General features: G+C 48.5%; 1 protein-coding gene across 1 annotated transcript; it reads right to left on the bottom strand.

Annotated features, from left to right (window-relative positions):
• Window positions 1-11870: 11870 nt before the first annotated feature.
• LOC125586927 (meiosis-specific protein ASY2-like) lies at window positions 11871-14724 on the bottom strand. The gene is made up of 3 exons (XM_048756835.1): window positions 14579-14724; window positions 13597-14492; window positions 11871-13508 (listed from the first exon to the last, which is right to left on the bottom strand). The coding sequence occupies exons 2-3, from the start codon at window positions 14389-14391 to the stop codon at window positions 12471-12473; spliced, it is 1833 nt and encodes a 610-aa protein (XP_048612792.1). The 5' UTR covers window positions 14392-14492; window positions 14579-14724; the 3' UTR covers window positions 11871-12470.
• Between the last annotated feature and the right edge of the window lie 891 nt (window positions 14725-15615).

Below are 15615 nucleotides of genomic sequence, written 5' to 3'. Positions count from 1 at the left end.
AGCGGTTCTTGAAGTAGAGAAGAACTTCTCCAAGAAAGCTTTCTTGCAGTCATCCCAAGTGGTGATAGAGTCGCTGGGTAGAAACTTCTCCCACTGACGTGCCTTATCCCCCAAAGAGAGGGAATAACTTCAGCTTTAAGGCATCCTCAGACACACCATTGGTTTTTGACAACCCACAGTAGTTGTCGAACCTGTCCAAGTGATCAAACGGGTCCTCTAGAGCCAAGCCATGATACTTGTTGTTCTCGATCACGTTGAGGAGTCCTGATTTGATCTCAAAGTTGTTGGCTGCTACAGCTGGTGCTCGGATTCCCAATCTATGACCATGAATGTTTGGGCGGTCATAAGTGCCAATGGGTCGAGCTGCTCGCTGTTGGTTTTGTGGAACGTTGTTAGCTCCATTGACGTCATCATTTTGAGGTATGTCTCCCATATCAGTATCCAATCTCTGCAATTGAGACTGTTGCTCTTCTTCTCTTCTCTTTCTAGCACTCTCTCTCTCTAAAGCTCTGATGTCTGCAGCTCTTGGAACTAGGTTTGATGGACCCCTGCTCCTCAAGTTCATACACCTGTAAATTAAAGGGAGATGAAGAAGGAGAATCAGTAACAAAAGAAAATAAAAATGACTTAGTCTCAAGCAAGGGACTAATTCTCAATGTTCAAATCTACTCAGAATTTGGCAACAGCGCCAATTTGATGTTAGGAATTTTCAAGGCTCCTAAGAAAAATGTTGTAGTATAAATGTTTGTCGAACCAATTCTAAGGGATTTCAAGCACTGAGAATGCAAGTACTTACTTAATCTAAGTGCAACCGATGATTTAAAGGATTTTCTAAACTAATGATTAATACTAATGCAGTTTCAGAATAATAAAAGCGGTAAATGAGTTGAATTTCTTAACTAAGGAAAATGAGAACTCATGGGCATAGGAATTAGACCTTGGGTGATCAAGTTTCGAACTAAGGATGGCAGACGAACAATCAAACTATCAACCTTAAGCTTAGACACGATCCTAAACAAACTCTATGTCTAGATGAATGTTCATTTACTAACACATTTCAAACAACAAATGTCTTTGGTTGAATAATATGGAAGCAATCATTACTAACAGGTCTAAGGCTATCTTAGCACTTCTAACAACAAATGTCTTTGGCAAAATATGCTAAAAGCTTAGAAGAGTTGTTTCAGGCATTTCATTGAACACCTTTTGGGTGGGAAATGCCTAAAGATCAATTTTTGAGAAGCTAGCTCAGAAGATGCATTATGATTACTCTACTAGCAAGGTTTTGGAATGATCTACACTAGAACATCCTAGCTCTAACCTAATCACCCTTAATCTTCCTAACCCATGAATTCAAATGGTGATTACTCACTACTCTTCATGATTCCTCTTAAACCCATTTTGGATTTCAGATTAATCATACAAAGGGATACAACAATGAATTGGAAACACAGAATTGCAACAACTAGATGAACAAAGATGATTCAAGAGATGAACTTTCCAAAGGTTTTTCTTAAGAACAAAAGATAATCTGCCTGGTGGCTGCTAAAGGTACTTAAAACATAGGTTTTAAAAAGTAAAAATGTGCATAATTAAATGACCAAAAGGCCCTTAGAAAACATGAATTCGGCCAAACAAATAGACGCAGAGCGACCTCGGCACGTCGCTCCGACAAGTCGCTCCGGGCTTCGGGAGCGACCTCAGTGGGTCGCTCTGAGAGGTCGCTCCGGCTCCATTGTGTTGTCGTCACGCGATAGACATGCGAGCGACCTCGGGGTGTCACTCTGGCCAAGTCGCTCTGGGCTTCGGGAGCGACCTGGAGTGGTCGCTCTGATAGGTCGCTCCGGGTCAGTTTTCGGCTTCCACCGGGACGAGATGGCGAGCGACTTCTCGGGGTCGCTCCAGCGAGGTTGCTCTGAGAGGTAGTTTGGAGCGACCTCATGGCGTCGCTCCATGATGTCGCTTCCATGCTCTGCTCGTCCAATGATCACCTAGAACACTTCTTTTGAGCTCAAAATACACCCAAATGCCTCCAAGAACTCCATGTGGTACTCCAACACCTGATAAAGACTCATGTATGCAAAATGCAACCTAAACGTGGCTAAATCCTAGTCTACATGATCAAAATGCACATGGGGGAATGGATAAGATAATGGAAATATGCAAGACATCACTGTCAACACATCAGAAAGCGACACTGCTCCACCTAATGGAAACGGTTTTAAATGGAAGAAGAGTGTCTGGAACTTGCCATGTGCTCCTAAAGTTAAGCTCTTCTCTTGGAAACTTCTCAAAGGGGCCATCCCTGTCGGTGAACGACTTGCTGAGAGGCATGTTCTTGTGGATCCCCTTCGTAAAATATGCAAAATATGTTCTGAATCTATTTCTCATCTCATGTTCCACTGTCAGTTCGCACAACGAGTTTGGCAACTAGCTCCGTTTATAACTGACTTGGACATCAGCGGAACAATATATTTAATGTCTAGCTAGGATTCCCTCTGCGCTCTCAATTGCCTACCCCATGCGGGTATTACTTCAGGAACTCTGTTCCCATGGCTCCTTTGGACGATATGGAAAGCGAGAAATAAGTTTGTCTTCGAAGGTCAGTCGGCGTCACCGGAGGACACGCTCTCGTCAGCCATCAGATTAGCTAGAGAATGGGCTATGGAGGTAAAAAAGGACTCTTTTAGCGGACCACGACAGCCAACTCCGACGACTAGAGCCCCCCCAGGGGCGGTGGTGTTGCGATCTGATGCGGCGTGGGCTGCAACTACGAAAGATGCGGGTCTCGAATGGGTCATTATCTCCAGATCAGGCAACAGGTCCTTTAAAGCATCAGTTAAGTGGGTTACTTCGCCGCTAACTGCAGAAGGCCTGGCTCTACGCGAGGCAGTACAATCATGCGTTAACTTGGGACTGAAGACGGTGGCCTTTGAAGCTGATTCGGCTCAACTCATCAAAGCCGTGAATATGGAAGAGTGCCCAACGGAGCTTTGCGGAGTCTTATCTGATATTCTCTCTTATGTCTCAGCTTTTGATTTTCTTTCATTCTCCTGGATCCCTCGTGAGAGGAACTTCCTGGCAGATAGCTTAGCTAAAAATGCATTGAATGTAGCTGATACAATGGTTGTTGGTGAGGCCTTTATGGCAGCTAACTAACCCCGCTTTATATTAATCGAAGTATGTGTTTCAAAAAAAAAAAAGAACTCTAACTGAAGCACATACAAATAAGATATTAGTAGTTGAAAGATGAATTACTCGTTCAAACGTGTCATATAACAGGTAAAGCCATCATAGAAGCTTCAAAGATAAAATTATTTCCAGATTTCATTTAAACGGTTACAGATTCTTGAGATCAAATGCATCTTAGCTGTTTACCTTTAATTTCACATTCTGAGTGTGGCATTTAGAGTACTGTGTGTGGCTGTTGATCTTACTACAAATGCCTGACTTTCATGTAACTCTTAGTGTCGCGACTGGGATACGTGTTGGAAATTAATGATTAGTTATAAGTCGCTGGTAAATGAGTGATAATAATTAAGCAAAGAAGAACAATGGTCGAGTATCAAGAGCTTAAACCAGGACAGTTTAGAGTTTTGTTTTTCCTAATCTCTCTGAAGGCGTAAACGGTAAAAACCGTAACAATAATAACAAGTTCTCCCTCCCCTCTATTTATAGTAGTCTATCAGTACCTTACACACCCTCCCTTATCGCAGTTACTAGGTTTTGTTTAGAAGTGAAAACAGCTTGAATCTTTTGTCAGGTGTACGCAGTTTGTATTAAGTGTGCCATTAATTAAAAGTGACTAATCCAGTCATGCTCATCGTTGGTTATACTTGCACATTCAAGTTCAATATTTTCGGCCGCCATAATTTAACAAATTACAAGTCAAGCTTATTTATTAAGAAACAATTACTCTGGCCTAGTTTGGATGTGTCCTTCTTCTGGTATTTCCTTAAGTCGAACCTATCCTTTTTCGAGGTTAATAGCTACTTCATCCGTATCTAGACATGTCAATTAGGGCCGAAGCCCGCAGCCCGAGCCCGCCCAGCCCTAAAAATTACCGGGCTTGGGCTTAGTTTTATAAGCCCACAAAAAAATGGGCTTTTCGGGCTAAAGCCCATTTGGGCTTTGGACATTTTGGGCCTAAGCCCGTATGGGCTAGGGCCGGCCCGAAAACCCGAAACTTTATATTTTAATTTATTTAGTTATGTAAAATAGTTAATTTTCTTAATTATTAATTTATAATATTATCTTAAATCATAGGTAAAAACCCTAATCTTTAACTACGTATCTATACAAACACCTATTATCAATCTCAATTCTTTGCGGCAACCATCAAAAAGTCAATGTCTTCCCCAAACCATGTAAGTCGATTCATCATTCATTCACATAAAATTATAAACCATGTGTGTATATACGTAACATCGATGCTAAAAGTATTTTTTTATCCTACTGAATCATTTTCTAGAAAAGCTTTACGTCCACAAATTCTTAGTGTTTGTCAATAACATGCAATATTTGACCGTGTATAGTATTTCACTTTCAGTAACATGCAATACTCAACTGTGTATATACTTGATTTTATGCAATTTAAGTGTTATATTTAATTACATTCAATATCAAACATAAGCGATTACCTTTCATGTGTTTCATAGATGTTGTGTGTTTTATATATGGTTATGGTTTCACTTGTAATATAGAAATTGATCTTCTGTGTTGTATTTGTATTTGAAGGAACCAATTGAGAATGATATGGAAGATAATGATTTCCATGACTTGGAATTTGACGAGCTTAGCGAAGAGGACATGCCTTCCCAAAAAAAGAAAACAAAAAGAGGTGTAAGAGTCAACAAACCAAAGACACGAAAATGCACTTCACTTGTTTGGACGCATTTTGTTCTTAATGGAAAAAACAGTGAGGGTCTAGAAACAGCAAAATGCAAGCATTGTGCTGCGATACTTCTTGCAGAAAAAAGCTATGGAACATCACACTTGAAACGCCATGCATTTGGATGTAAGAAAAGGCCACGAAACGGTGATGTGAGGCAACAAATGGTTACCGGCGAGGCACGGTTAGCCGCAAAAAAAATTGATCAGTCGGTTGTTCGTGAGTTGATAACACTGATCATCATATGTGTAGGAGATGGATCTAACCATCCCTCAAGGCCCAAGGAATAGGAGGCCTGGCCCGGACCAATGAAAGCGACGGCTCGGATAGCCGGCTTAGAAGGTCAGTCTCTCGGCTCACTTCTAGAGTACCTCGAGTCGACCGTCGTCGACTAGGAGGCATCCGGCTCGGCGATCGCTCGGATTAATACGGGCCCTTCGGCCCAATGAGGAAGGCCCACGAAGACGACCTAAATTAGGTCAAGAACGACACATCAGAGGATTATATAAGGAGAAGGAAGAGGAACGAGAGAGGGATCCGAAATCATCTGACTAACACTTGGCGGCTAGATTAGGGTTTTCACCTTTGCTCATCTTGCCGATATCTGTATCTCTCCGGTAACTCATCGAGTTGCCGGCTTCTCTTCTGTCGCTTTCTCTTTACTTCTCTTGTAACCGACTGAAAGTCTCTCCGACCATAATAAAACGTCTTTGTTAAACCCACATCTTTTTATCACCGTTTTCCGATCAAACAGTTGGCGCCCACCGTGGGATCTTTAGCAAAGTAACGTTAGTACCATGGTTGTCAGCAACGACAGTTCTTCGTCAGGCGAGGAGCGCGAAGCTCTCGAGGTGATGCCGGCTCCCGAGGTAACACCCACGCCTACACCAGCGACTCCGCTCCCCCCTCCGGCGTCTATGGAAACCATCTTGGCACGCCTCGCTCTGCAAGAGGCGGCGCAGAAGGCGGCGGTCGACCAAATCACAGCGATAGCAAAAATACTCGCCCCTATCGCTGCAAACGCCGAAGCTTCAACGGCGCAGTACCGTCGACACCTGTTCGCCACTGAACGGACCACCAACGTCGCTCCCGCGCGGAATAACAACGACCAGAGCGCCGGTATCGATAACCAGAGCGCCGGCAACAATATCAATGCCGACACCGCAAGCGAGCTGGCCGCGTTGAAACAGTCGGTCCTCGACATCAACTCCAAGATCCACCAGGTGACGACCTCGGCGCCCCAAATCGAGCACGTACTCGCGGAGTCCCTCCGTACGCCCTTCACGCAGAGGGTCACCGCCGTACGACTCCAGAAGATGGAAAAACTTCGCCTCCCGACTTTCAAGGGTCTCTCTGACCCTTCTACTCATGTCACGTCCTTCAACATAGCGATGCGGCGCGCAAATCTGACCGACGAAGACAAAGACGCCGGCTTTTGCCAACTTTTCGTCGAAACCCTAGAAGGACCGGCCCTTACTTGGTTCACAGGCCTCAGAGAAAACTCCGTCGATTGTTTCCACGATCTCTCGACGGCCTTCCTGAAAAATTACATCATGTTCACCAACCAAGAAACGACCGTGTCAGATTTGTGGAACCTCACTCATACCAGCGGCCAAAGTCTCCGCGACTTCATGGAGAAGTTCAAGGCTATCGTCTCGAAAGTTGATATTCCTGACCATATCGCTGTCGAGTCTCTGATGAATACTCTGCACGTCGACTCCACGTTCCGTCAGGATCTTTACCGATACCCGACGAAATCTGTTTCCGATGCCATCGCTCGCTCGAACAACTTCATCCGCATGGAAGAAGACACAAGAGCAAAATTCGCAAAAGAAGCAGCAGCGAAACAACGACCTGCCCGAACAAACGACACCCACCCTGAGCCCCGCCAGCACTCCTCCGGTGGGAACACCACTCAGAAACGAGGCTACGTTAGTTCGGTGGGCGACGAGGAATCACCAAAAACAGCAGCTGTCACGCGAGAGAAAGCCTGGAATCACTGGGACCGAGACTCCGCCTCGAAACAGTCGAAGTCGTCCGAGCCAACGAGTTCAAACTCCGAAGAGCCAAAGAAATGGTGCCTCTACCACAAAAGGGATTCCCACGATACAAAAGAATGCAAAGTCCTCATCGGGCAATTCTTCGACGGGATCACTAACGGAACGATTCAAATGCCCACTTCTCCAACAACACCAAAAAACACCAAGAGCTGGAGTAAAAACAAGGAGAAGAAGGCACAGAGGTCTCAACCAAACGCGGCACCGAGCGAGGAAAGAGCGAGCCCTGAGCGCACTCCTGTCAACAATGTTGGCCCCGCCAACGACTCGTCAGAAGACGAACATCCGCGTCGCCGGCGGCGAGTGGACGTCATACTCTCTCATCCTTGCGACTCCTCTGACGACGACTCCTCGGCAGTACAGCCAGATCTACGCGAGAAACTGAACAGCAAAGTCGAGAAGTCTCTTACTACCACGACAACAGATAAAGACCTGCGTACCCTGTTGAAGCGAAAGAGCGCTACAAACGAACACGTAGGAAGCGCCGACCTCCGCACAACCATCTCAAAATCCAGCACCAGGAGAATAGGTCAAGACGGCGACCTTCGCGACCAGCTCAACTCAAAGGCCGATGACCTGCGAATCCAACTAAACCGTTCGAAGAAGTCCGATCTGCGACGACGTCTCGAGTCAAAAAAGAAAAAGCCCGCGGAAGCTCCTCAGTTCGAGAACACAACCGACGATTTAAGGAAGCAACTCGAATCATTGCGAGCTACCCGCACGCCAAACATTAGCGTCATAATGGGAGGATCGCCTCCTTGCGGCGACTCAGTTCGAGCCGTCAAAGACTATAAGCGACAAGCCACCACTTCCAAGAAGTGGCCACTTCCAGTCGAGAATGATCACCAGATCACTTTTTCGGCACTAGATACCAAGGGTATCCACATGCCGCACAACGACCCCCTCCTCGTCGATCTCGACATCGGAGAGTGCCTAGTCGCGAAAGTACTTATCGATACAGGCAGCTCGGTCGATCTCATCTTCCGCGACACACTCGATAAAATGGGAGTCGATTTAAGAGATATGAAGCCTTCCTCTCGCACGCTCACTGGCTTCAACGGAGCCTCAGAGCAGATGATCGGAACAATTCGTCTCCCAGTATACGCAGGTGGCATAACCCGCACCGTCAAGTTCTCCGTCATCCGAGCCAAAGCACCATACAATGCCATCCTCGGAACACCATGGTTGCATTCCATGAAAGCCGTTCCCTCGACGTACCATCAATGCGTCAAGTTTCCCGGCAAAGACGGAAAAACACAGACGATACGGGGAGATCAACAAGCCGCGAGAGAACTGCTGATTGCAACTGTAAAGATGCAGCAACAGGCTTCCCTCGTCAACTCCGTCAGCAAACCACTCCACAAGATATACCCCCAGAAAGAGGAAGTTCGAGAAGTCGCAATTGATGAATCCGACCCAACGAAAATCATCCGAGTGGGCGTATACCTGTCCGACGACTTGTGTTCAAGGATCATCTCTTTCATCAAAGACAACGCTTCAACGTTCGCCTGGAAGACCTCCGACATGAAAGGGATCGACCCCGCAGTTACATCCCATGAACTGCACGTCGACCCCACGTTCAAACCCATCCGACAGAAGCGACGGAAACTCGGTCCAGAAAGATCTAAAGCAGTGAACGACGAAGTCGACAGGCTCCTCGACGCAGGTTTTATTACCGAAGTCCGATACCCCGAGTGGTTAGCCAACCCGGTCGTCGTCAAGAAGAAGAACGGCAAATGGCGCATATGCGTCGATTTCACGGACCTCAACAAGGCGTGCCCAAAGGATAGTTACCCACTCCCTCACATCGATCGTCTGGTCGAGTCAACCGCTGGCAACGAACTCCTAACCTTCATGGACGCTTTCTCAGGCTACAACCAGATCCTGATGCATCCCGACGATCGCGAGAAGACGGCATTCATCACCGACAGAGGGACCTATTGCTACAAGGTGATGCCTTTCGGGCTAAAGAACGCCGGCGCGACCTACCAGCGACTCGTTAATCGAATGTTCGCTGACCAGCTGGGCAATACCATGGAAGTGTATATCGACGATATGCTAGTCAAATCACTCAAGGCCGACGACCACCTCAATCACTTGCGCGACTGCTTCAAGATCTTGAACGACTATGGGATGAAACTCAACCCGGCCAAATGTACCTTCGGTGTCACTTCCGGAGAATTCCTCGGCTACATCGTCACTCAGCGAGGAATAGAAGCCAACCCCAAGCAGATCTCAGCGATTCTCGACCTTCCAAGCCCGAAAAACAGCCGCGAAGTGCAGCGACTAACAGGACGCATTGCAGCTCTAAACAGGTTCATCTCGCGATCGACCGACAAGTGTCTTCCCTTCTACGAGCTACTAAGGGGAAACAAGAGGTTCCTCTGGGATGAAAAATGCGAGGAGGCGTTCAATCAACTCAAGCATTATCTCACGACCCCACCCGTTCTATCGAAGCCAGAAGCCGGCGACACACTATCTCTCTACATCGCCGTCACCGCCTCTGCCGTCAGTAGCGTATTGATTCGAGAAGATAGGGGAGAGCAGAAACCAATCTTTTACACAAGTAAAAGAATGACGGAGCCCGAGACGAGGTATCCAACACTCGAAAAAATGGCCCTGGCCGTCGTCACCTCGGCAAGAAAACTGCGACCCTACTTCCAGTCGCACACGATCGAAGTACTGTCAAACCAACCACTCAGGACGGTTATGCAAAATACCAACCAATCGGGACGGTTGACCAAATGGGCGATGGAGCTAAGCGAACATGACATCGTTTATAAAAATCGCATAGCAGCAAAGTCGCAAGTCCTTGCCGACTTCTTGATCGAGTTAACGCCAGAGCTGGAACAAGACCTCATCCTACCAAGCGTAAACTGGATCCTCCACGTCGACGGTTCATCCACGAGTAAAGGATCAGGAGCAGGAGTGCAATTGCAATCACCAACAGGAGAGCTAATCCGGCAGTCGTTCAGCTTCGGCTTCGCGGCATCAAACAACGAAGCTGAGTACGAATCCCTCATCGCGGGGCTTCGTCTCGCCAAGGCGGTGAAAGCAAAGCGAGTCAGCGCTTACTGCGACTCTCAACTCGTCGTAAGCCAGTACCTCGGTGAATACGACGTCCGCAACGACAGGATGGACGCGTACCTCAAACTCGTCCAAGACCTCACGCGAGACTTCGAGTTCTTCGAACTCACGAAGGTTCCTCGCGGAGAAAATGTTTGTGCCGACGCCCTTGCCGCTCTGGGAAGCAAGTTACACGACCAGGTCAAAAGGACAATCCCGATCCATAAAATCGAGGAACCGAGCATCGATACGAAGGCAGAACAGGCCGCGATTATAGCAGCGATCAACGACGCGATGGATATTGACGAAGTGGAATCCCCCTCGCCAGATGATCACTCAACGGATTGGCGCAAGGAACTCATCGATTACCTCGCGGAGGGTTTACTGCCCGTCGAAAAATGGGATGCCCGGCGGCTGAAAAGACGCAGCACACACTACGTCGTCCTAGACGGGGAACTACACCGATGGACTGCATCAAAGGTACTACTCAAATGTATCGCCGGCGACGAGACGAGACTCGTCATGGCCGAGACACACGAAGGAGCAGCAGGCAACCACTCGGGCGGGCGAGCTCTCGCACTAAAAGTGAAAAACCTCGGATTCTACTGGCCAACCATGAATGCCGATTGCGAGACATACGCGCGCAAGTGCGATAAGTGCCAGCGTCACGCCAAAACCATACACAGCCCAACGGAGTTTCTCCACACCTTGACTGCTCCATATCCATTTATGAGATGGGGAATGGACATCATTGGTCCAATGCCGGCATCTCGACAAAAGAAGTTCATCCTGGTCCTCACTGATTACTTCACCAAATGGGTTGAAGCCGAAGCCTATGCCAGCATAACCGACAAGGAGGTACAACACTTCGTCTGGAAGAACATAATCTGCCGACACGGGCTCCCATACGAGATAATCACGGACAACGGTTCGCAATTCATCTCGCATCACTTCAAGGGCTTCTGCGACAGATGGCGCATACGACTCAACATGTCGACACCGAGAAACCCGCAAAGTAATGGTCAAGCCGAATCGACGAACAAGACCATCATCGACGGTCTGAAGAAACGACTTGACTTAAAGAAAGGATGCTGGGCAGACGAACTAGATGGTGTCCTGTGGTCCCATAGAACCACTCCTCGCGGAGCGACGAAAACTACGCCGTTCTCAATGGCCTACGGCATCGAGGCGATGGCTCCCGCGGAAGTGAACGTGACGAGTCTACGCCGGTCGCGGATGCCACAGAACACTGAACTCAACCGAGACATGCTCCTAGATGCACTCGACGATATCGAGGAAAAGCGCGACCAAGCACTACTCCGCATCCAGAATTACCAGCATCAGATCGAGAGCTATTACAACAAAAAGGTCAAGTCGCGTCCTCTCGAAATGGGCAACCTCGTCTTAAGAAAGGTCTTCGAAAACACTAAGGAGTGGAAGGCTGGCAAGCTCGGAGCCAACTGGGAAGGACCATACAAGATAGTCGAAGTCATCAAGCCAGGAGTATACCGCCTCGAGACTTCGACAGGCGAAGCAGTACCGAGAGCCTGGAACTCCAAACATCTCCGCCTTTTCCACCCTTAGCCTGGGAACACCAACCCGAGTGAATGCGCCACAAAGGCCACTTTCACTCGCACATACTAGTCGAGTAAAAGCACCATAAAGGCGGCTTTTACTCCAAAAAAAAAAAAAAAAAAAAAAAAAAAAAAAAAAAAAAAAAAAAAAAAAAAAAATGAGTGAATGCGCCACAAAGGCCACTTTCACTCGCAATCTAAGAACTACGAATGGCTTGATTCCCGCAAAGGGATACGTAGGCAGCCCAAAGAAAAAGGGTCCAGCCGAAAAAAAAAAAATATAAAAACCCTCCCCGAGGAATCGATCTCCGAAGCAGACGATCACTTAAGCGATGCCTACTCGAACACGCCCCGGCTCCTCGAACAAACGTATCGGCACTCGCATCCCACGATTGAATACGTCCTGATCAGACACGTATTCACGGGAATCGACCGCGTTGCGACCTAAACCAACACGGCCGAGACAATGACTCCGATTCATCCTATAATTTAACTAAGTAAGGTCTGGCCAACCAAACGCTTGAAAATTACATCGGGATCGACGCGGAACCGTCAAAGTCGAAAACTCTAAATTAACGATTTAAGCTTAAAAATGGCAAACGGTCGCGACTCAAAGAGGTCAACCGAGACAAAGTCATAACAAGTTTAAAATTATAATGATTCGACATCTCGAACAATATTTACACCGAACGAGCAGAGTCACTTCAAATCTTGAGAAATCACGATTTCGATAGACAAATCTAAAGTAAATCAGTCTAAATCACCAAAAGAGTTCGAGATAGCGAGAAAACAGCAAAACAAAAGCCTCGAGGGCAAAGGTTCAAAATAAAAACAACAACAAAAGTCCTCCGGGACTCAAAAGAAAACAACACACAAAAGACGTTAACCCTCTCGATCGCTCTCACGGTCATTGAGGGCAGAAAGTTCTGAAGCCCTAACACTCGACTCGCGAGCAACCGGAGAGACGTGCATCTCATCTGATCTCGGGACCTCTTCAAGCATCCCCACATTCTCTCCTTCATTGCCTCGACGGGATCCTTCAGCCGAAGTGTCCGAAAGTACGAGCAAAGGAGCATTATCTTCAGCAACAAGGTTCCCTCGGTTAGGCGTCTCTCCCTCAAACGCAGTCGAAGGACCCTCGACGTGGGAGGGGGGGTCTGCGTGCTGTTCTTCAGTCGGATGCGTAAGAGGAGTGTGAAGAGTCAGCGCAGTCTCAGGGTCGATTAAGCCAGCGTTAGACCCATATGGATCAAGACTCGCCAAGATTCGAGCATCCACGAACTGAGAGTCCAACACAAGAGGAGAGAGTATGAGATCTTCCGCAGGTATCTCGCCCACTTTGAGTTTCTCGGCCTCTTGTTCGTATTTCCTCTCCTGCTCTGCGAATATCTCGATAACAGATTGCGAGATGTCGCTCCCAACCCTCCTTAAGGATTCAAGACATTTCCTGGTCCCAAAGGCTTGGCTATGGAGTAACCTAGCTTTATCATAGGCATCCCGCTGTTCTTCTCGGGAACGGATCCTCGCAAAGCGACGGTTAGCTTTCGCAGCCATCTCGGCCTCGACTCTCCCCCTTTCCTTCGTGACCTCTAGGATTCTGGAATCCCTAAGACGCTTCATCTCTCTTTCATGAGAGGCAGCGAGCGAAGCCTTCTCACCTTCGAGCTCCGCATTCTTCTGCTCTAACTCATGGATGACTCCACGAGAGGCCGCCAAATCGGCTTTGAGCTCATCCCTTCGAGCAATTGCGCGAGTGACCATCCCGTTAAGTCTCTCGACGTTGGCCTTCGATGCACTTAGCTGACGAGCAGAAGCCTCTTCTTTCTCCGCATGCTCCCTCTTGGCCTGCTCGAGCTCGTTCAAAGCCCCCTTCAGCGCAGTATCATATTTGTCGACCACGATGTTCATTGCGCTATCCCCCTACGAGATGCGAAGCAACGAAAACCGTAAAGAAATGGCACTAGAGGAACAAGGGAAGAAAAAGACAAAAGGAAGTCAAATTACTCACCAACAGCTTGGCCCTTGCAGCCTCCTCGTACTCGCCCCCGAAGACGAGATCCTCCACAGCGGGCAAAGGTTTCGCCCTTCCTCTAAACTGACGAAGGAGCTCCCCGCATTTTTCCGGAACATACGCCAGCGGAGCCGGCCCCTCGTAGTGAAAGTCAACTCTGTCGGGAAAGCTGACTCCGGGCACCCTCCTCAAAATGGCGTCACCGCGAGAAGAGGTACCAGTCTGGACGGCCCCGATATTGGGACGGGCTGGAATCTCTGCGTGAGGAGACATCGGAGCAGGAAGTTGCTCCTCGCCATCAGCTTCATCGCCGCGCCCTCTTATCAGAAGTGGCGACCCCTCAGATTCCTCTGCGAGGTTGTCTGAGCCCGCATCTTCAAGAGAAGTCTCAGACTCTTGTCCGTCGACGGCTTCTTCCTCGTCGCCTTCTTCTCCAAGGGCCCTATCTGCGGGAACCTCTTCCTCGGGACGAAGTTCTTCTTCCTGGACGTTCTCCCCCTCAGTTTCGGTCGGTCCCTCGAGATTCCCTGATCCCTCGACAGCAGACTTCTTCTCTGTCCTCTTTCTCTTCTTCTTCGTTTGGAGTTCACCTGAAGGAGGAACGCCGCTCGTTCCCTCGGCACTCCTTTCGGTTCCCGAGCCACCCCTCTTCCTTTTTTTACCCTTCCCTGCGTCGCGGGTATTAGAAGGGGGAATCGCGTCAGCGCGAGGAACCGCTACTGACGATCCTCCCCCACCGATCAACCCCAGCTGGGCAGACAGTATCGCACTCAAATCAGGAAGAGTTCCCATCCTCTTTGCCTCGGAAATTTGTTTTTGGATGTCCTTCGGGAAGATATCTAGTCGTTTGGTACGAATAGGAAGAACGACCGGAAGATCAGATCTCCACTCTCCTAAAAACAGAAGGCAGAGAGGTCAGGGCGCAACGAATGAAAATCGCGACTAAAAGAATATAACTCAGAGCCGCGAGAGAACGTACTTCGCGCGATTCGATCTTTAAGCTCACGGATCTTCTTAACGGTGATCTCCGACCAACGATAGGTTCGAAGCAGAGATACGGCACGAACACTCTTCAAAAAATCTTCAGGATAGATCGGGGAGGTAGGATGGCCAACTGCATACAAAGCGAAAAAGGAGACACGATTAGAATCAATAAGTCGCTTACGGTTTGCGACAGAATATTCTACCGCAAGAACGGTTCCAAAGAACTCGACAATCGTTTTGTGGAGGTTCCTCGAAGGCCGAGCTGTCAGATCTGAGGAAGAAGTAAGAACGCTGCCAGTTCTGCGTCTTGTTCGGATGACCGGCGCACACGTTGCAGTTCGGTCGCATCTTCACCGAGTAGGTGCCGTCTTTCATGTCAGTTATCGAGGTCATCTCTTCAAACGACCTAACGCTCATCGGCATGTCGATCTGCTCCGCCAAAATCGACAAAGTAACTGCTAATCGCAGCGAGCCATTCAGGAGTTGACTGATCGCGATATCTCGGCGCCTAGCGTATGCTGTGATCAGTCGAGGAATGGGAAACCAACATCGAGTATCTCCCTGAAAATAGGATTCATACACCGTCTGATACCCGATCGGAGGAGACCAGGGCCTCTGCTCTTCCGTAGGAACGAGGAAGGTCACGCCTACAGCGCCCGCAGCCCGAAGAACCCTCTTCACGCTCCCCAGGGTAGATTTTGTCTTCTCTACGCCTTCCCAATCTTGACCGGCCAAGAAAGCAGGACGCAATAAATCGGGATGGAGTTGAGGAAGCTCTTCAAAAATCCCTTCGGGGTAAAAGGTAGTCGGAAGCAACTCGGCCTCAGAATCATCGCCTTCCGAGAGGCCGCCTCCCGCGGGGGGAGTACTCGGGGTGACCGAGTCAACAGGCATCGCTCCGCTTTGCCCGTCCCTCGAACATTCCATCGCGTCTCTCGCAACGACGCTTTCGCTCCCTTCTCTCGCGAGCCTTGCAGCATCCGCGACCAGAAGTCTCTGGGAACGAGATAGATTAACCGTATCCATCATCGC

The sequence above is a fragment of the Brassica napus genome, chromosome C5, assembly GCF_020379485.1.
Source record: "Brassica napus cultivar Da-Ae chromosome C5, Da-Ae, whole genome shotgun sequence".
Classification (NCBI taxonomy): Eukaryota; Viridiplantae; Streptophyta; class Magnoliopsida; order Brassicales; family Brassicaceae; genus Brassica; species Brassica napus.
Note: the sequence above shows the minus strand (reverse complement) of the source record. Positions and strands in the feature narration are given on the sequence as shown.

Bases quoted from the DNA above. Each gene is read 5' to 3' on its own strand.
- LOC125586927 (XM_048756835.1), bottom strand. From the start codon at position 14,391: ATGGGAACTCTTCCTGATTTGAGTGCGATACTGTCTGCCCAGCTGGGG. The intron at 13,509-13,596 runs GTGAGTAATTTG...CGCATCTCGTAG, and splicing joins CTGCAAGGGCCAAGCTGTTG to GGGGATAGCGCAATGAACAT.